The sequence below is a fragment of the Rhinoraja longicauda genome, chromosome 26, assembly GCF_053455715.1.
Source record: "Rhinoraja longicauda isolate Sanriku21f chromosome 26, sRhiLon1.1, whole genome shotgun sequence".
In the NCBI taxonomy this organism is placed as follows: Eukaryota; Metazoa; Chordata; class Chondrichthyes; order Rajiformes; family Arhynchobatidae; genus Rhinoraja; species Rhinoraja longicauda.
The window spans coordinates 28,138,549-28,161,164 of record NC_135978.1 but is presented as its reverse complement, the minus strand read 5'-3'; the positions used below and the strand labels follow the sequence as shown (position 1 = coordinate 28,161,164).

Below are 22,616 nucleotides of genomic sequence, written 5' to 3'. Positions count from 1 at the left end.
GATCAGCAACTCTAATGCACAGAATAATGAACACTGCCCGATCCATCATGAGGACTGACCTCCCCACCATCGAAGGGGTCTACAGGAGGTGCTGTCTCAAAAGGGCGGCCAGCATCACCAGAGACCCACACCACCCTGGCCACACTCTCATTTTACTCCTGGCATCAGGAAGAAGGTATAGGAGTCCAGGTTCAGGAACAGCTTCTTTCCAACGCCCTACGAACACTACGAGGTCAAATGAAACGCCAAACTATGAACTTCCTTGGTTGCATTTTGGGCTTTGCTTTCATTTTTGCACTATATTGTGTTTTTTTTTAGTTTATTGAACTTTTTAAATATTTGTTTATTATATTATCTATTGAGCACTGTGTTTACAAACCCATTGAGCTGCTGCAAGTAAGAATTCCATCGTACCATTTTGGTATATATGACAATAAAACACTCTTGTCTCTTCAGGTTTGGTTAATTAAACCCTTAAAGTTTGGTCTGTTTGCATTCACAAGACCAAAGAATCCGCATTCTGAGAGGGTGTATGATTAAAAATCAGTATTTGTTCTTGAGATTATATATCATCACAAAGTACCAGCAATATACTAACGAGCATGGATGTGTTTCAGTCTAGCCTACATTCAGAGTGCTGGATGGAGAGCAGTAGCAGACACAGTGGGTGACTGCCACACTATTACCCCTCAGCTAAGATCGGAATAACCAAAGCAAAGACGTGGGATTGAATTTGTAATATTACCAGCCAGTCCCGTAGGCGGACGTTTATTCAGGTTCTGTCACTCATTCGGTAAAGCTCTTCGCTTACCTATGTTGAAGTCTCGATCCGTAATGAGACTCAAGGACTCGAATCATTAACCATCAGTGGATGGTTTCTTTTACTGGCCAAGGGGAGATGTGCCTCGGTCAAAGGCTGTGATCACTTCTCCAAAGTTCATTGGCACAACAAGATATTTATACACGCAGAAGACGACTCATGTGATGCACAAAGGTTACGTCGTTCAAGGGTGATGCACAACGGTTAATTAGTTCAATGTGTTAAGTGTCAGGTCTGCACATAATACACGAAGATGACTTTTGATGTTGTACAGAAAAGAAAAAAACTGCAGGCACTGGTTTAAATCAAAGGTAGACACAAAATGCTGGAGTAACTCAGCGGGTCAGGCAACATCTCTGGGGAGAAGGAATCTCTGGGTGACGTTTCGTGTGGAGACCCTTCTTCAGACTGATGTACGATGTTAAGTAAATCAATGCATTAATGAGGTTGCTGAGTTTGCCCCTGTTTGCAAAGCATTGTGTCAAGTACCCCATTAGGCTTTGCGATACTGAATGTTTACTTCTACATCTGTGGCACTGATTTGTACGATTACAAGCATAACTGAGCCATTATCACCTACCTACAGTGTTTGCACTTCACGCCAAACATCATATTTTTTTGACAAACGTGACATGTCTGAGAGAGCCAGGATTTTGTTGAAAACCTGAAAATAAATATTAAATCAGCTTTTTAGTCCAAGAGATGCATAATTAATCACAGCTAAGTGGAGGATTGTTTCATTCAGCGGTACAATGCAACGTTACAGCTAAATAGAATATAAACTAATAGCAAAGTGATGCTTACCAAGTGTATTCAAGAAAAGCAATACTGAATAGCACTTAAAATACATAAAATTCACATCAAGTTTAAAACTACTCGATACTGGTCTTTAGACTTTAGAGATAAGGCATGGAAACAGGCCCATTGACCCACTGAGTTTGCACTGTCTGGTGATCGCCTGTACATTAGCACTATCCTACACACGAGGGACAATTTACAATCTTTTTACCGAAGCCAATTAACGTACAAACCTGTATGTCTTTGGAGTGTGGGAGGTAACCGGAGCAACCGGAGAAAGCCCACACAAGCACAGGGAGAACGTACAAACTTCATACAGACAGCATCCGTGGTCAGGATCGAATCCGGGTCTCTGGCGCTGTAAGGCAGCAACTCTACTGCTGCGCCACCGTGCCACCCTAAAGTAGAGCCAGTCCACTTTTGCCAGTCTCAACAGAAGCAATGTTCTCATTCTTAAATGTGATACAGGAGAATTCAAATCGATAAATCATCCAATTCGCAATCATAATTTAAAAATCCTCCTGTTACGTGTTACCTCACCCACGTTTTCAGCAAAGATTTAATATTCTTCACCCTAGTTAATACAGATAAGTAATAATTTCTGGCCTCCGGCTCCATACATACATTGCCATTGCGATCACTAATGGGCCGTACTCTACCAGGGTCCCCGTTGCCCTTAAACTGCTTGGAATGTTCCGTACCCTTGTGTCTACCCAGTCATACTTTTGTGTCTCTCTTTGTCCTCCTAATATTTTTGAGTATTTTCCTGGTACATCTCCCAGATATTTTTCTCCATATTTGCTCCTCTATCTCCTGCTGACTGTCAGGAGGTTTGCTATAAGAAAAGTGATCACCATTTTGTTCCTACTCACAAAAAGCTGGAGTAACTCAGCAGGTCAGGCAGCATCTCAGGAGAGAAGGAATGGGTGACATTTTGGTTCGAGACCCTTCTTCGGTCTGAAATGTCACCCATTCCTTCTCTCCTGAGATGCTGCCTGACCTGCTGAGTTACTCCAGCTTTTGTGAATATATACCTTTGATTTGTACCAGCATCTGCAGTTATTTTCTTACACCATTTTGTTCCTAAACTCTAGCCACATTTTACCATTTGAATAGTCTTGCAAGATATATTGATTCATTACTGGAGTAATAGACTCCTTAATCAATAATGCACTGCCATCTCCTCTTTGACATTCCACACCCAGCTCCACACGCTTGCCTGAATATTTTATATCCTCACTACATGCCTTTCAATAGATGGAGGAGATGAAGGATTCACTTTTCACTCACCTGGGCTTATCTAGGTGTATAAAATGGGGAGACAATTCATCCCATCAAAAGAAATAGCATTCATCGGTATAGCTGCAGTCCCAATGAATGAAGCAGCCAAAATGCTATCCTTGGACAATAGACAATAGAAAATAGGTGCAGGAGAAGGCCATTCGGCCCTTCGAGCCAGCACCGCCATTCAATGTGATCATGGCTGATCATTCTCAATCAGTACCCCGTTCCTGCCTTCTCCCCATACCCCCTGACTCCGCTATCCTTAAGAGCTCTATCTAGCTCTCTCTTGAATGTATTCAGAGATTTGGCCTCCATTGCCCTCTGAGGCAGAGAATTCCACAGATTCACAACTCTCTGACTAAAAAAGTTTTTCCTCATCTCTGTTCTAAATGGCCTACCCCTTATTCTTAAACTGTGGCCCCTGGTTCTGGACTCCCCCAACATTGGGAACATGTTTCCTGCCTCTAACGTGTCCAACCCCTTAATAATTTTATACGTTTCGATAAGATCCCCTCTCATCCTTCTAAATTCCAGTGTATACAAACCTAGTCGCTCCAGTCTTTCAACATATGACAGTCCCGCCATTCCGGGAATTAACCTAGTAAACCTACGCTGCACGCCCTCAATAGCAAGAATATCCTTCCTCAAATTTGGAGACCAAAACTGCACACAGTACTCCAGGTGCGGTCTCACTAGAGGCCATGTACAACTGCAGAAGGACCTCTTTGCTCCTATACTCAACTCCTCTTGTTATGAAGGCCAACATTCCATTGGCTTTCTTCACTGCCTGCTGTACCTGCATGCTTCCTTTCAGTGACTGATGCACTAAGACACCCAGATCACGTTGTACGTCCCCTTTTCCTAACTTGACACCATTCAGATAATAATCTGCCTTCCTATTCTTACCACCAAAGTGGATAACCTCACACTTATCTACATTAAACTGCATCTGCCATGCATCCGCCCACTCACACAACCTGTCCAAAGCTGTAACAAACTAGATGGGATGCAAAGGATAACCTCATCTTCAAAAGGTGTACCCCTGATTTTAAATATCCTTTTAAGTCATTGGCACTTCCAATTAGAAAGGGGTCAAAATATTGCAGACCTTTGTTTGACTTAATAGCCATTTATCCATCAATGGGGGGTGTCCTTTGTTGTATAGATTGAGATAATTGCACCGTGCCACTATATTCTACACCTGCCTTTTGTTATTGAGAGACCTGTGGTGAGGTTGTAAACAAAGTACAAAAGTACATTATGTTGAAACTGGTTTTGGAACCAGCGCATAAAACTTTAAAAACATAAGTTAAAAATGCTGGAGTATTTCTAACGAATCACTTACCTATGTGTAATGGAGAGCCCAAAATCCCTGTGTTGCATCTGAGGAGATCCCCGTGGTACATGTAACGAGTCTGCAACAGAACGCATCGGCTAAATGGATTTTTTTTAAGCAATTAAAACAGCCACACACCAAGAGTTTATGCATGAAAATAATTCAAGACCATGGTTATTTTCATAAATGTTGTCCTGTCAGGCCATTATAAACAACAAGGCCAACAATATGTATGCTAAAACATCGTTACGAAAAGAACACTTCTCAACTCTAGAATGATGTCTAATGAAACACCAAATATTTCCAACTGATTTAAAATGGAAAGTCCTAGACTTCTGAAGTTTGGGATATGGAACAAATTTTTGGGCTGTTGATGTGTACTAATAAAACCATCAAAGGATCATACGACATGGAAACAGGCCATTCGGCCCAATTTTCCCATGCCAACCAAGAAGCACCAATAATCTATGATAGTCCCTCCTGCCCACATTTGGCCCACGTCCTATGAAACCTTTCCTATCCATATATCTGTCCAAATGTCTTTTAAATGTTGTTATGGTACCTGCCTCAACTACCTCCTCTGGCAGCTATTTAGCCAATCTATTCTCCTCATGATCTTGTACACTTCCATAAGATCACTCCTCATCCTCCTTTACTACAAGGAATAAAGTCCTAACCTGCCCAACCTCTCCGTATAGCTCAGGCCCTCAAATTTTGGCAACACCCGTGCAAATCTCTGCACTCTTTCCAGCTTAATAACATCTTTCCTATTGCAGGGTGACGAAAACTGAACACAATACTCTAAATACAGCCTCACCAACATCTTGTATAACTAAAACATAACATCCCAACTTCTATACTCAACACCCTGACTGATGAAGGGCAGTGTACCAAAGGTCTTCTTGACCACTCCATCTACCTGTGACGCTACTTTCAAGGAACTGTGTACTTGCATTGCTAGATCTTTCTGCTCTGTGACATTACCTGGGGTCCTACAATTCACTGTGATGATCCTGTTCTGGGTTGACTTCCCAAAACGCCACACCTTGCCCTTATCTGCATTAAACTACATTAACTAATCCTCAGCCCACTTGCCCAACTGATAAAGACCCTGCTGTATTTTTGATAACCATCTTCGCTACCTATGATACCACCCACATCCTCATTGATAAAAACATTGGTCCAAATTGTTGATAAAAACCACAGACAACAATGAACACTGATCCTGAAGGAACACCACTGGACACAGGCCTCCAGTCCAAAAAACAACTTTCCACCATCATCCAACTTCCTTCAATTCTCCGTCCTTTCCGGTGAGGCAGAGGTTCACTTGCACCTCCTCTAACCTCACCTACTGTATCCGCTGTTCCAGGTGTGGACTCCTGTATATCGGCGAGACCAATCACAGGCTCAGCGATCGTTTTGCTGAACACCTCCGCTCAGTCCGCCAGAACCTACCTGATCTCCTGGTTGCTGAACACTAACTCCCCCTCCCATTCCCACACTGACCTTTCTGCCCTGGGCCTCCTCCATTGTCAGAGTGAGGCCCAGCACAAATTGCAGGAACATCTCCTCATATTTAGCTTGGGTTGCTTACACCCCAGCGGTATGAACATTGACTTCTCTTCCACTTCAAGTAGCCCTTGCTTTCTCTATCTCTCCATCCCTTCCCCCTTCCCCCTTCCCTGACCAGTCTTACATTTAATCTCTACACCGCCCACTCCCCTGACTCTCAGTCTGAAGAAGGGTTTCGACCTGAAACGTCATCCATTCCTTCTCTCCAGAGATGCTGCCTGTCCCGTTGAGTTACTCCAGCATTTTGTGTCTACCTCTGTTCAGTTGGCTAGCTCTCCCTGAATCCCTGCATAAGACCTAATTATTTTTTATAAATCTCCAATAGAAAGCGAACGAATGGTAAAAATCAGTGCAGAACTGTATATATTTTTTTTTAATCTACTGCGTAGAACAACTTTTGTCACAACAAAATGTAATGGGTAGTCTGGTGTAGTTGCACATTTATGATCAACATGATCGCAATGAAAACAAAGTATTAGAAATACTTAACGAGTCGGAACTGCATTGTGTGGAGAAACAAAACAAACATTTCAGGAAAATTAAATTTTCAGAGACTTCAAACAATTGCACCGTCATAGAGAATCACACTGGGGTTAATGCAATGTAAGGTTGAGGACAGCCCACCTCATATTTTACCATTATGTTGGGTTTCATCACTGGGATTATGATATTGACTCGATTAATCAAAGGAAATATGTAAGTACCAATACAAAGCCAAATACAAACCAGGACAATATCAGTAACATTACCAACCACATTAATTATTTTTTTTTACAAATCACAAGCCTTGTGTACTTAATTCTTGAAGTTGAACTTTTTCAGTAATGCAAGGTGTAACTTTGTCGGTCCCAGACACATGGCGTCTCTTGTGTACTGCCTGAGTGTGGTCTGCTGTATGATTTTACTGGGTTGTATGCAAAACAAAGCACTGTACCTAGCTAGGTACATGTGACAATAAAGAATCATTGAATCATTGAGTTCAAAGTTATTTTCAAATACACTGTGTAAAAGCTACAAAATGAACGGTAGAAACAGTAGTAAAATGAATGGCTTTTTTCAAACAATTTTCTCCCCTTGATCTTCAAGTCTTGAATAAGCTGAGTTCTTTTGGAGTGCCAATACTTTCTACTCGTTCAGCCAATATTCATTTATAGGCAATGTTTCGGGTTGGGACCTATCCTCAAACCCAGAGCCAGGGGAGAGGGTTATGAAATATGATAGAGGTATGAAATGGTTCAGAACAAATCAGAACCGGCACCGATGACCAAGGAAAGGTGGAGCCCACAATGGTCCATTGTTGGCTGTGGAAGAGGTGATAACGAAGGGATATATGGATGCAAACATGGGAACTAGCAGGATGACTTGGGTGGGGGAGGGGCAGAGAGAGAGGAAATGTAAGGGAATACATCTTGGGTGCAAACCAGCATCTGCAGTTCCTTTCTACACATATCTTAGGCTGTGTTGTGCTTATTGACCATCGTGGCAGGGAAGCACTTGTAACGTATCTTGCTGCCACTGAAACAGTGACGTAAAAGTAGTTGGGACCAGTCCTCATGAACATTACCCAGCGATTGACCGCAACAAACTAGATTTACGAACTCCATTGAAGACAGAATCAAGTTCAGCTGTGATAAACCTGTCAACACCAAAGCTGTTTTTAAAAATATGGTTTTAGTATTAATTTCCACAGAAAGAGAACAAGAAGAGTGGAGATAAAATTGAGGTAAAATAGAAATTAGCAAAACAAAAGGGAACAAAGAGCATCATTTCACATTTGAGTTTATAGAAGACACAATATTAAAATACTTGGGATCTTTGCGCAAGAATCAACACAATAAACCTCAGTGATTGTTTTCTGTGCTTGTTTTGCAATTCCATGAATTTTAATTGTTCGCCAAGATGTTGATTCTCACTATCTGGCCTAATAAGTGAAATGTTATTGCTAAATTTAACATTACAAATCAATGTAGATTACCCATCCACACTTTCCAATTAAGAACAAAGGGCTTCTACACTTCCACAACAAATACAATCCCATGCAACATCCAAAAGCAGCGAGTTACGGCATTAAACAATCCAGGTTAGGCATCGTCATGCTGAAGCAAGGGTGCTGGCAGCAAAAAGCAAATATTTTATATTTAATGATACTGGAGGCGTGATTATAAATTAACTGCACCCATACCCAAGTGCCCATTCTATTGATGCACAGCCCTTGTGATAATTAACCTGCTTATTCTCCCAAACTAACCGCTGAATGTTAGTCACCCAAATTAATAGAAAGGTTCAGCAGGTTGTTAAAGCACAAAGTTCAAGAACCCTCACTTCTTCATTACCAGCCATTCATTTCAAGTCATACCGAATGAGATTGCGATTCAATTGACTCATGAAATACTGCTCTTGAATCAAGAGTATATCGAATGATATTAGAGTCACTGTATTGAAAATAACTGACAGCGACGCTGAAAATAATACTTTTCTAAAATTGTTGTTGTAAAAATTCAAAACACATTATGTATAAAATCATGAGAGGAACAGATCGGTAGGTGCAGAGTCTCTCACCCAGAGTAGGGGAATTGAAAACCAGAGAACATAGGTTTAAAGTGAAGGGGAAAAGATTTAATAGGAATCTGAGGGGTAACTTGTACCATACCTCTTCCCTTCCCTTCCCTTCCCTTCCCTCCCCTCCTTCATAGGGTAGAAATGTCCAACACGAGAGGGCATAATTGTAAGTTGAGAAGGGGAAAGTTTAATGTGCAGGGTTTTTATTTTGCACAACAAGTGGTGGGGGCCAAGAACCCATTACAGGGGTGGTGGTGGAGGTAGATGCAATAGTGGCATTTAAGAGGCTTTTATATGGGCACATGGAAGTATAAGGAATAGAGAGATATGGATCATGTAGAGACAGATGAAATCAGTTTCACTTGGCATCGTGTTCGGCATAAACATTGTGGGCCGAAGGGCCCTTTGCTCTGCTGCACTGTTCTGTGTTCGAGAAACAGCCGCAGCTGGGAAAGGTCAGCATGTCAAATCACCTTTGCAGGAGAGGAGACGTTATCAGCTTGTACAGATGGACTGGTCACTTGATTCTCAAACGCCTCATGGCTCAGAATACATCCAGCAGAACATAGTCAGGAGTTTAGCAGACACAAGAATGCAGTGCAGTAAGCAAGACATCCAGATGACAGGCCAGATGATCCATTATAAATGCAAGCTACTCCTGTATACTCAGTGGTACCATGGATTGTTTGCTTAGTGGACTGAGTTACACATTTCACAGCGTCACAGATACAATTAGCCAATTGCTGTTTCCCCAGAACACTGTATGGATAATTTTAAATATTTAGAAATACTGAGATGCAGCTTAGAAACAGGCCCCTCGGTCCACTGAGCTCACAGCAACTATTGATCACCCGTTCACATTAGCTCCATGTTATCCCACTTTCGCATCCTGCACAGTAGGGGCAATTTACAGAAGCCAATTAAACTGCAAATCTGCACGTCCTTTGGAGTGTGGGAGGAAAGTGGAGCACTTGCAGAAAGCCCACGCGGTCACAGAGAGAGCGTGCAAACTCCACACGTACAGCACCTGTAGTCAGGATCGAACCCGGGTCTCTGACGTTGTGAGGCAGCATCTTCACTACTGCACCACCCGATTTAAATGCACTTGGCCCATTATCAGTGACCTGTTCGAGAGCTTATAGTACCATACCCTTTGCATGACTAGCTGACTTGCTTTCTCAACTACATAACAAAAGGATTAGGAGAGTGAAAGTGAAATTAATTGTTTTCAAATAGGCGATGAAATTAGACAGGAGATTAGCATTATTAAAAAAATAAGGTGTATCAATCTGCTCGGCTATAAAGTAGCTCTCTACCCATTCCATCCACTTGGAAAAGTCATGCAAAAAGAGAAATACAAGCATGTCATGCAGGAATATAAGCCATTAAAAAGCAAACTAATGTGATAAATGCAAAGCACCCAAACACAAAGCACAGCTCAGCATCATACTATTGTTTAAATACCAACTTTTAGGAGAACTGTGGTCATCAGATGGACAAGGCGTTGAGGGAAGACAGTAAGAACTTCCAATAGACGGAGAAAAGAAAGGCCTACATGGTAATAAAGGGGATCGGGTCACGATATCGTCACAGCTGGTGCCACTGCCATTGATGTTCAGATTGAGAAAAAACTTGTTTTTCTTACCGAACCTAGGAAGGAAAGCAAAAAATAAACATAAGCAGTGGCATTGAGAGGCAGCAAATTTTTTTATAATGCATGAAACTACGATATAATCATAACTGCACAGCAAGTCACAAATTTTCGTAGGCACTAATACTAATAATGTTAGAGCATAACGTAGTTATGCCATAACCATTCGACAGCATGGTTGAGTGCAGAGAAATTGTATGTATATTTTTTGGACCAAATCCTCAAGACAATCTTAAAGAGGTTTATAAATTTATGCTAAATCAGCAAGGAGCAGAACCCTTATCTATTTGAATAAATGATTTTAAGTAAAAACCAGCTGGCAATTCACTCAATTGAGGCTTATTTCACACACACACCTCTGTTGTAAAATGAAAGTTTAACATAAACTGATGCACAGTTTGCATGAAAGGATTATGACAGGAATCCTTGACAAGTGATGATGACACATCATTTGGTCTATTAGTTAAATTACTTTGAAAAAAATATAATTTGTCATGTTTGACAATTTTACTCAATTAAAATTTCACCCAGTCATTAGACTCAAAAGAAAGCAAATATTCATAACTCTGTTTTCTGGATAAGGACATGGAATAGATACCTCGACCAATTTCCTCTTGCACCACAAGAACAAGGCTGATCTTGTTTAATGTCAGCAAACTTGGCACTGACTGAGAATTAACATTTGATTTCGTTAGAGTGTATCTGTAAGATGATGATCAACTATTATTAGATGAATCTTTCCAATTATTTTTTGATGGCCTTGCATTTACTACTGAAAGAACAAGATGTGAATATTGAATTTTTTAATAACAATTCTAGTAGTGCCAACAATCAAGCCTTTGGAGGCCTGAAATGAAATTTGCCATTGCCAAAAAGAGCAATATTCTTTCAACTTAACATCAGGCAAGGAATTGTGCAAGTGCTTTGATCAAGTACAATTCAAAGGTATGTGGTGTGTGAATTTGCAGCTTGGTTTGGTAGGGTAGCACGACATGTATGATGTGCCTCATATTCACATGGGCTGGTGACCTTTGCAATTTTCTTTACCAATACAGAATGTTTAGTATTTCCTGCAAGAATCTGTACACCACCAACCATCCTTTGCCTATGGGAAAAAGTCAAAGTGCTGGGGTAACTCAGTGGGTGAGGCAGCATCTCTGACGAACATAGATTGGTGACGTTTTGGTTTGGGACCCTTCTTCAGAATGATTGTGGTGGCGGGAGGGGGGGGTGGAAGAAGCTGGAAGAAAGGTGGGGGTGGGACAAAGTTTGGCAAGTGATAGGTGGATAATGGTGAAGGTTTGTTTTTGATAGGCAGATGTTTGGACAAAGGCAACAGATGAAAAGACAAAAGGGGTGAGATTCTTTAACTATGATTCTACTCTTTCCTGCACTATCCAGAAATGAACACTAAGGGGCAGATGTGAGCAACTGAGGCCGAACCACTTCTGCTTAAAGGTCATGAACCTGAAGCAATAGGTCTGTTCCTCTCTTCACCAACGTTACCCAACTGAATATTCCCAGTGTTTTATTTTGTTACATCTTGGGATTAATAAAAAATATAAAGGATCTCAAATACAACAAGATATCATAAACAAATGGGCACTCACTAGCACAGAGGCGCTCCCCTCCCTAAACAGCCCCACCTAACAGGCCTTATGTTACAGCATTGTAACAAAGAAAAACTGTTACATTATCAACATTTTAGTGGGCCATTAGTACAAGCAAGGCATTTTTATGAAAGATCTTGTGGAAACTAACATTTTAAAAATTCTCTATAAATTTAGAGTTACAAGTGACACAATGCAAGCACGCATTAATACTCACTGCAATGATAAACTAGCAGGCAGGCTAAGCTAGCCGACAAGCTAGCCTAAACTAGTAGGCTAAATTAAACTAGCAGCAGGCTAAACTAAACTAACAGCAGGCTAAACTAAACTAACAGCAGGCTAAACTAAACTAACAGCAGGCTAAACTAAACTAGCAGCAGACTAAACTAAACTAGCAGCAGACTAAACTAAACTAGCAGCAGGCTAAACTAAACTAGCAGCAGGCTAAACTAAACTAGCAGCAGGCTAAACTAAACTAGCAGCAGGCTAAACTAAACTAGCAGCAGACTAAATTAGCAGCAGGTTAAACTAATCCAGCAGCAGGATAAATTAATCCAGCAGCAGGCTAAATTAATCCAGCAGCAGACTAAACTAATCCAGCAGCAGGCTAAACTAATCCAGCAGCAGGCTAAACTAATCCAGCAGCAGGCTAAACTAGAGCATTTTTTTTTTTACATCATAAAAGAGACTAGTCAATATTAGTAGATAACAGATCATTCTTCCTCCTTGCATGTTAAGTCATGTACCTGCATAAAGAGAGATGCAATTTATCTTTAAGCAGAATACATTAAAAATGTTAATTGAAAGAAAAGGTGATTACTGTTAATCTCATGACTCCAATAAGTTATTAGCTTAGCTAGTATGTAAACTGCGCATGAACAGATCCTCTGGAGAACACTGATTAAACTAAACTATGCAATCAAATTTTAAACCTCAAGTATTCCTATTTTTCATTAAAAATCTAATAAACCTTCCCAGCCAGGCAAAGCATTTTAACTTGAAATTTTCCTCCCAAAAATGAATTGAATCATTAATTGAACAGCAACAATAACTGCGATGGATGGATCACATTAATTGCAAGGAAGCAAGCTGTACTTGTTGTATTGAAGTACATATACATTTAACTTACTTAATTGTTGGTACCTCATCTATTCTATTGCCCAGTTGAGATTCATGAGATTTACTTCTGGTAAGTCCTGAGAAACCAGGAAAAAGCTGAATGAGTTTCCGAGAAGGTGGTGGTGGAGTTCGCGGTGGTTTAAACCGATATTTCTTCTTTGATGGAGGAGTGGCCGGTGGCGTAGTCATAATGGTTTGAGCTCCTGATGTCCGTCGGCGTGGTTGAGGGGATTGTGAAAAGGGGTCCACTAAATAATCTGACCGATTTGGCAAGTAGACATAATCCGAACTAGGAATAACAGAAACGGAGACTGAACGTGGTTGTGGATGAATTAGTCTGGGAATAGGTGAAGGGCTGTGTGGCTGTCTGGAGCCAACAGAAGAAATCAACTCTGGAGGTAGTGCGGGGTTGCTTTCTCGCCTTGTTTCAGTTGAAGTCCAAGGAAGAGCATCTTCTTGCAACTCGCCGCCTGTTCAAAACACAGTCAAAAATAGAGGCACGAATCAATTTTCATCATTACAGCAATGCTACCTTCAAAATTCTCCAGTTCAAAGAAATGGTGACAATCATCTTAAATTAGAACAAGGCGAATACTAAAAGATTATAATGTGACAGTGATTTACTCATTATGAGGTAGTTCGACGGTTAGGGAAAAAAAACAAATTGCAATTGTCACTTCCATTTAATTCTCAAATTCAGGCATTAAGTTTGTCACTGTATATATTAACTTTCATCATTGATTTTTATGAAAGTGGAAAGGAGGAAAATAAAATCAGTTTGTCGATAAGATTAAAGTCAATTAATGTAAAGAACCATAAGTAAACTATTCATACTTGCACAGAAGACTAATTTCAGTGCTTTTAACAATAGGTGATTTTTCATCACTTCTTTTGGAAGTCAATAGTTAACAGACTGAGAACGTCGTTCTCAATCGTGAAGAACAAGAAAGCCTTTAAATCTGTATAGAATAGCAAGAGTTTCAATTGGTAAACTGTACTAGGTCATATGCAGAGGTGGGGAATTTACGGCAGAATTCCTGCTTCTAACTGCTCTATAATGATTCCTGCTTCAAACAAAGTAAATGTGTCTTAGTTAGATATTTCCTTATTGAGCGGGGAACTGATAAACTTATACTTTAGCGTTAACCACCAAACAGTTGAAAGCTATGGAAATGAGTGCCTAATCACTATTTTGCTGGTGTCTAAGATCTCAGAAGCAGAAACTATGTAAAATTATACAAGCACATTGTTATAAGATTGTTAGTTTAAGGTGGGAATTTTTTTAAATAATCAGCGCTATCTCATGATCACAAACACAGAAATAATGTTCATCGTGCACAATGAGATGAATTAAACGCTTGCAACTATCCAGAAATGAACTCAGATCACTATGAAGTGCAGGTGACTGGAGATTATGCCAACCTAGATGCCCCGTCTACACTAGTCCACCTGCCCCATATCCCTCTAAACCTTATCTCGAATTGCAAAGACACAAAGTCTTGCAAACAGGTTACAGAACTGTTATTGAATGGAGAATGGGGGGGGGGATAGAGGGGTAAATGTTAAAAATAAAATTAGGACAAACATGACTGACACTGACCACTGGAAAACAGACAGCAACAGACTCATTTAATTCCCCATTTTCTAGAGAGAAATTAGAATCTTATCAAAACAGTATCTCTCAATGTGGAAAGGAGGTTGTTCCACACTGTGTGGAAGCTTGCATTTTTTATTAGCCAGCTGACTTGGTTGCATTATACCTCTTCGGCAGGCAACATCGAAGCAGTTCAGATAACAAGCCAGATCAAAATTTAAAGTGCATCGTGTCTCAAAACAGGAGGATGCATGACATATTCCACAAAAACGTTTCATGGAATACGCTGCTAAAGCAATTATTTACCAGAGGAAAGAACTGCAATAAATCACAAAGCCCACACGAGATACTTAACGCAAACACCATTAATTCTGGAAAAATTGCGAGATATATTTTGGAGGCCCATGCCAACCTAGGTGGTCTTCTCAAGGTTTAGTGCAAAACTTGCAATCCATTTCAAATCATTTACAGGCCAGTCAAGTATAATTACCAGAGTCATTTATATTCCTTAGGCAGGAGAGGGCAGCATTCAGTCGGCTACATTCGTCAGGATTGGCTCCATATCTCTTCATGGCTTCACAGACTTTTGTATCAGACATACTCAGCAAGGTATCTAGCGTTAGGTTACCTGGAACCTCCTGCAGCAGAAGACATACAAATATTAGAACTGAAAACCAGAACAATCCAATTCACATGACAAAGGCAGTCACTCTTATTGAGACACAGCTGCATTTTATCAGAACTTTAATATTACTTTTTTACCTCCTCCCCCCCCCCCCCCCCCCACCCTCACCACCAAACAAAAAAAGGAAGTTTTTCCTTGCAGTTGTTCACCTTAGCTGTATCTACACGGGAATGAGTGAAAACAGAGCAGTAAATAAAGCAGTAGACTGCCCCAGAAATATCACCCAGCACAAAATTGCATCACCGTGTCACAAATACAGCGAGAAATCATTTGAATCGCAGAGCTTGATACTGCTGTTTAAGAATGCAGGAAGTAGATCCCGCGCCTAATGCCAGTCACTTCATTTCATTTCCAGTAACACATGCCTTGGAAACCAGACGCAGGGAACAATCAAGTGGCAAACCCGAGTGACCTCATCCCACATGTTCCAGAAGCCAAGATACTGCAGCCCGTTTTTAAAATGTATAAATGCCTTCAGTTTGAGTTAAGAAATGTGCAGTTGCCTTAAAAAAAATCTCAGGAAGATTATTTGGCTGCAGTGCTCCAACTCAATATTGTTATGGAAAAGGCTTCAACAGCCTAATTTAAAAATTAAATTCTATACCTTCTCAGCGACTGTGTATCCTGCTTTCAGTTGGTAAAGCATCAAGAGTAGCAGAATTGCAGGACTGCCACTGGAAATACAAGAGTGATAGTCACACTATTATCGGCTAGTTTCCCCACTTCAAACTGTGCTTCAGAGAACGTTCATGGGGTTATGCAGAAAGGAGTGGAGTAAGTGAAAAAGTAAGAGTGAAAGTTACAGAAACGGACTGGGTACAGTAGCTGGCCCTGGTGATAATCACTGAGCGCTAACATTGGTGAGATCACAAGGGAAGGAAGGACATGCCTAATGTGTAGGAAGGAATGGCAGATGCTGGTTTAAACCAAAGATAGACGTAAAATCCTGGAGTAACTCAGCGGAACAGGCAGCATCTCTGGAGAGAGGGAATGGGTGATGTCACCCATTCCTTCTCTCCAGAGATGCTGCCTATTCCGCTGAGTTACTCCAGCATTTTGTGTCTATCTTCGAAGGACATACCTAGGTTGTTTGAAACAAATCCCAACATTCTTGGGAGCAAAATGTTGTATGATAAAATGCCACGCATCTTCCAAGGCACAGTTGACCACGCACCGCCGAGTGCTTGTAAAGAGGATTAGTTTAGACACGATACTTGCTGCTCGGCAAATCATTGGTGAGCCGAAGGGCCCGTTTCTGCATGAATACACGATAATTTGGTATGAAACTCTGAAGAATGCACTTTTGTATTTCATAAAATTTTATGCACTAGTTTACATTATTTTATCATTCTACACGGGTCATGGATTCCTTGTGTAACAAGATCATCTGAGTATGCCACTGCTGCTTGTGTTTATATGACCAACACTTCGGCATTTAAAACCAAAATAAACTTACCAAATGCCCTTCAGACTAACTCGGTCATTTGCTTTAAGCTGTATGCATTTGCGAAACCAGCTTTAAATATTTTTAGCATTGTGTTTGACCGGCCTTGGTTTTAGCCAATCTGATGGATATCAAGGAAACTGAAGATATACTTCACAGAATTCAGACTGTAAATTCAATTTGTATTTATTTTTGTCGTGGAATTTGCAATCCATTTGAAAAATATTTAGGTCAACCTATCAATAAGATATCACACAGCTTAAAAGATAAGCCAACAGATATCACAAACCACCAGTAAATTTGAGGGCACAGAGGCTTTAACTTCAAAATTCTACAACATGTTCAGAGAATTTTCCTTGTGCTCATGCATTACAATCACTTGAGCAAACTGATCACATTATATGAATTAAGACTGAAAGCTTAACCGACTGCACGGGGGAAACACTAGTACAATCCGCCACAAATAATCCCAAAATTCTAAAGTCACATAATATTCCCTGTATTTCTGTGACCAAAGATTACTGAAGCCTGAAGAAGGGTCCGACCCGGAACGTCACCCATTCCTTCTCTCCAGAGATGCTGCCTGTCCCGCTAAGTTACCCCAACTTTTTGTGTCTTTCTTCGGTTTAAACCAAAGATACTAGAGGAACAAGATAGACCACTCGACCCTAAACACCGTAGTACGTCATGGCGCCATTTTAGTAGGCAGAAACTTGCAGAAACACTAAAAAAGAAAAATAACAAAAATCTGTGAATTGATAGATGAGATATATTCTGCATTTTAATGGTATCATCACACATACTGTTCCCCCAAAACAATGATCACACTGCGAGAGGCACAGCGAACGGCGGGTTTTGCCTACTAAAATGGCGGACGTTACGCTCCTTTGTGTACTACACTTCAGTATAGGCGATTTCAACGGAGTGGTCCATCTTGTTCCTCTAGTATCTTTGGTTTAAACCAACATATGCAGTTCCTTCCTACACATTACTGAAGCCACATTCAGGCTGTCCCCATCAGATCAACCCTCAACCGGTGACATTATTGATGTCTGATCACTCTCAGCTTTCCATTAATGTAAATGCTCCACACCCCCTGGGAGCTTTTCTCAACGAAAAGAAAGGGCTTTGATATTTTTGTTATGATCTGTTAAATTAATTGGGAGTTTAACAACTTTGCAACTTTCACCATTTAATCAAGTTGAGATCAGAGTTTACTCTTCCACCAAGATTATCAGAATGGATTGCCCCATTACTTATTTCTTATACATTTGTTGTATCTTGGTGTGCAATTTCTTTGGCATGCATTACATGTCCCCTGCATTACTACAAAGACAATTTATTGGCAATGTATTGCATCGGAATATCATTTGGTTATTAAATCCAAGTGCCCTTCTTTTTAAATCAAATGCTCATAAGTTATAGGAGCAGAAATAGGTCATTCAACCCATCAAGTCTACTCCGCCATTCAATCACGGCAGGTCTATATTGCACTCTCAGCCCCATTCTCCTGCATTCACCCCTTAACCCCTGATACCCGTACCAATCAAGAATCTATCAATCTCCGCCTTAAAAATATCCATTGATGGCCTCCACAGATTTTTTCCTTTGTGTACATGTCGGAAGGAATGATTTTTCTGAAGTTCATAAGTTGTAGGAGCAAATTTAGGCCATTCGACCCATCAAGTCTACTCCGCCATTCAAATCATGGCTGCTCTATCCTTCCCTATCAACCCCATTCTCCTGCCTTCTCCCCATAGCCCGTCAGCTTGCACCAGCAGCTACCGAACATTTGATATCACAGTCGGCGAGGACACTGAGGAACTAGTGTCATGTGAACTTGACCGTCTTCCACTGAAGACCATCTTTTGTAAGAATTCACCCACCAGAATTTCTTGGAGTACAAATAAAGATTGATATGTAGGAAAAAAAAATGCAGATGCTGGTTTAAATCGAAGGTGGACACAAAATGCTGGAGTAACTCAGCGGGTCAGGCAGCATCTCAAGAGAGAAAGAATGGGTGACGTTTAAGATTGAGGTTTATTATTGTCGCGCGAACCAAGGTACAGTGAAAAGCTTCAATTTGCACGCTATCCAAACAGATCAGATCAATACAATCAAGTCAAACTTGAGTGCAATAGATAGAGCAAAGGGGAGGATACATAGTGCAGAATATAGTTCTCAGCATTGGAGCACATTGTTCTACAGACAAAGTCCAATGTTCTCAATAGGATGGAGGTAGATCATACCCTAAATCAGGACTACTGTCCGCCAAAGAAAGACACAAAATTCTGGAGTTACTCAACAGGTCAGGCAACATCTCTGGAGAATACGAGTAGGTGACGTTTCGGGTCGGGACCCTTCTTCAATCCTGACCTGAAATGTCACCGATCCACGTTCTCCAGAGATGCTGCATGACCTGCTGAGTTACTCCAGCACTTTGTGCCTTAGTTTGGTACAAACCAGCATCTGAAGTTGTAATTCCATACTACTGTCGTCCATGTCCTACAAGGCATCTTCAGGTCACTCCAATTAATTGACCAAGTAGTTTCACCCCAAAACCACAGATCAGGTGAGGCAACAAACAATTGCTAAACTCCCACTCTGGACATCAAGCAGAATTTTGTGCACTTATGCCAATTAGTGATGCTGTTGGGAGGGGATGGGTTTTTTCTAGCAGCAGGGATATCCAGAACTAGAGGACAGGGGTTGAGATGAGAGGGGAGACATTTTTAAAGAAGCTTTTTGCGGAGCCGTTTTCTACCACACAAGACGATGTGGTCATCTGGAAGAAGCTGCTGCAGGAGATGGTGCATTCAGATACAATCACAAGAACATTTAGACAAGCACGTAGATAGGAAAGCCATAGTGTAAGAAAATAACTGCAGATGCTGGTACAAACCGAAGGTATTTATTTCACAAAATGCTGGAGTAACTCAGCAGGTCAGGCAGTATCTCAGGAGAGAAGGAATGGGTGACGTTTCGGGTCGAGACCTTTCTTCAGACTGATGTCAGGGGGGCGGGACAAAGGAAGGATATAGGTGGAGACAGGAAGTTAGAGGGAGAACTGGGAAGGAGGGGGGGGGGAAGAAGAGAGGGACAGAGGAACTATCTAAATTTGGAGAAGTCAATGTTCCTACCACTGGGCTGCAAGCTGCCCAGGCGAAATATGAGGTGCTGTTCCTCTAATTTCCGGTAGGCCTCACTATGGCACTGGAGGAGGCCCATGACAGATAGGTCAGACTGGGAGTGGGGAGGGGGAGTTGAAGTTGAAGTAGGAAAGCCGTAGGATGATTCGGGCCTAATGCGGAGAAATTAGACTAGTATAGATGGGTATCCCGGCCAGCAAGCTCAAGCTAGGCCAAAAGCACCTTTTTCTCTGCGGTAAAATTCCATGATGAGCTGTAAGGCAGCGAGTGTCACCAATAAAGGCCAAAAGACCAAATTATTATTTAAAATATTTCCTTTCTATTTTCTGATTTTGTTGTGATTTGTTTTCCAATTTCCACAGTGGAATTCTAGCATCAATGAATGCCTTGCACAGATCACTCGAAAACTCGGATTTGCGACTGGAGCCAGCAGTAAATGTAGTGAGGAAACAAGCTTGTGTATTTCCTGCCTTCAGTTTCTCTGCCACCAACTTGTGTTTAGCTGTCTGTACACGCTGGGAGACGAAATGCTTTCTCACATGCTTTGCAAAACAGCACACAGTTGTCTCTCTCACCAAATCATTCAGTTTTTTACAAGGCGTTGACTTGACTTTAGGCACTTTGACGCTTGCAGGGGTAGATCATAGATCATACAGGAGCAGCGATGCAGACCTCTACAGGCAGGCCAAGTACAAGCTGAGAAGAGGAATCAGAGCTGCCAAGGAAAGGTACTCTGAGAGGTTGAGGAGCAAGTTCTCACCTAATGACTCTTCTTCAGTTTGGAAGGGCGTGCAAGAAATCACAAGCGACAAGAGGAAACACCCTCTCCCCCCCCCCTCCCCACCCCGCTCCTTGGACAATCGTCAGCTGACCAACGACCTGAACGAGTTCCACTGCAGGTTCGATAAACAGAAACTTAACCCAGGTACCCCCTCCCCAACCAACGCCACACCTACTCACAGCCTGACCAGTTTGAAAAGACTGGACCCTTCCCCACCCACCCCTCTCCAATCATCATTTAACATCCACTTACAGCCTAACGGCAAAGGCCTCGTCCACTACCCACGAATGAACGACCGACGGTGGCGCCCCTAGTTTTGCCACGGTGGTGGAAATTTTCTTGAAAGTTACATTAATTAGGCAAAAAAAAGCTGATTTAGGCACTCGATCGTGAAAAGGGCAGCATCTTGCTGAGATCATCAAAAAAGGCATGGAAAGGCACTCATGGCACATGGCAAAATCCTGGCTCTACTTATGACCTTTTGGCCACATTGGCCTTCATCAGTAAGAGTATTGAGTATAGAAGTTGGGTGGTCATGTTACAGTTAGATAAGACATTGGTGAGGCCACATTTGGAGTACTGAGGTCAGTTCTAGTCACAATGTTATAGGAAAGATGTTGCCAAGCTGGAGTCAGTGCAGAGAAGATTTACGAGGATGTTTGTCAGGACTCGTGGGCCTGAGCTATAGGGAGAGGTTGAGCAAGCTAAGACACTATTCCTTGGAGAACAGGAGTTTGAGGAGTGATCTTATAGAGGTGTACAAAATCATGAGGAAAAGATCGGGTAAATGCACTGTCTTTTGCCCAGAGTAGGGGAATCAAGATGCAGAGGACATTGGTTTAAGGTGAGGAGGGAAAGATTTAATAGGAATCCGAGGAATTTTTCACACAAAGGGTGGTGGGTGAATGGAACGAGCTGCCGCAGGAGGTAGTTGAGGCAAGTCCTATCACATTGTTTAAGAAAGGTTTAGAGGGGGACATAGATAGGACAGGTTTAGAGGGATATGAGCAAAAAGCGGGCGGGTGGGACTAATGTAGATGGGGCATGTTGGTCGACATGGGCAAGTTGGGCCGAAGGGCATGTTTCCAGTGTGTGACTTTATGATTCTGTGGGGAAGTCTGGACTTTCAAAAGAAGCTCAATGACTGCATGAGGGAAGTTTTATTTCCGGTGGCTTCAGGAAGCCTTCATTACTTGCAAACTGCCACACCCAGTCTGTCTCATTCTGATGGTTGAAGCAAAATTGGCTGAAGCCATTGATGCTCGAGTATTCACCATGAGTGAGCACCCCAATGCAGCAACGGGAAGTGGGCATGGATGTGTAACAACCACCTGGTGTGATGGCGAGGATAGGGCAGCAACGGGAAGTGGGCATGGATGTGTAACAACCACCTGGTGTGATGGCGAGGATAGGGCAGCAACGGGAAGTGGGCATGGATGTGTAACAACCACCTGGTGTGATGGCGAGGATAGGGTGGCACGGCGGCGCTGCTGGTCGAACCGCTACCTCACAACGCCAGAGACTGGACTATTGTGTGCAGCTTTGGTCTCCTAATTTGAGGGAGGACGTCCTTGCTATTGAGGCAGTACAGCGCGGGTTCACGAGGTTAATCCCCAGGATGGCGGGACTGTCATATGAGGAAAGATTGGAAAGACTAGGCTTGTATTCACTGGAGTTTAGAAGGATGAGAAGGGATCTTATAGAGACATATAAAACCATAAAAGGACTAGACAAGCTAGATGCAGGAAAAATGTTCCCAATGTTGGGGGAGTCCAGAACCAGGGGACACAGTCTAAGAATAAAGGGGAGGCCATTTAAAACTGAGGCGAGAAGAATTTTATTCACTCAGAGAGCTGTGAATTTGTGGAATTATCTGCCAGAGAAGGTAGTGGAGGTCAATTCACTGGATGAATTTAAAAGAGAGTTAGATAGAGCTCTAGGGACTGGTGGAATCAAGGGACATGGGGAGAAGGCAGGCACAGGTTACTGATTGTGGATGATCAGCCATGATCACAATGAATGGTGGTGCTGGCTGGAAGGGCCAAATGGCCTCCTCCTGCACCTATTTTCTATGTTTCTATGTTTCTATGAGACCAGGCTTCGATCCTGACCTCAGGTGCTGCCTGCGTGGAGTTTGCACGTTCTCCCCGTGACCGCACGTGGGGTTCCTCCCAGTACTCCATTTTCCTCTCACATGCCACAGATGTTCGA

The 22,616-nt window shown here is 41.9% G+C and overlaps 1 protein-coding gene across 9 annotated transcripts in view; it reads right to left on the bottom strand.

The window, feature by feature from the left end:
* The window catches only part of ksr1a (kinase suppressor of ras 1a), a 160,442-nt gene that overhangs the window by 39,261 nt on the left and 98,565 nt on the right, over positions 1-22,616 (bottom strand). For 8 of the 9 annotated variants that reach the window (XM_078422636.1, XM_078422637.1, XM_078422638.1 and 5 more), the window contains 5 exons: positions 14,837-14,984; positions 12,763-13,222; positions 9,841-10,022; positions 4,248-4,317; positions 1,401-1,484 (listed from right to left, as the gene is read on the bottom strand). In XM_078422636.1, coding sequence (XP_078278762.1) covers positions 1,401-1,484; positions 4,248-4,317; positions 9,841-10,022; positions 12,763-13,222; positions 14,837-14,984 — 944 coding nt within the window. Of the gene's footprint in view, positions 1-1,400; positions 1,485-4,247; positions 4,318-9,840; positions 10,023-12,762; positions 13,223-14,836; positions 14,985-15,180; positions 15,265-22,616 lie in introns of those variants that run through there. The other variant, XM_078422641.1, reaches the window with a different exon arrangement.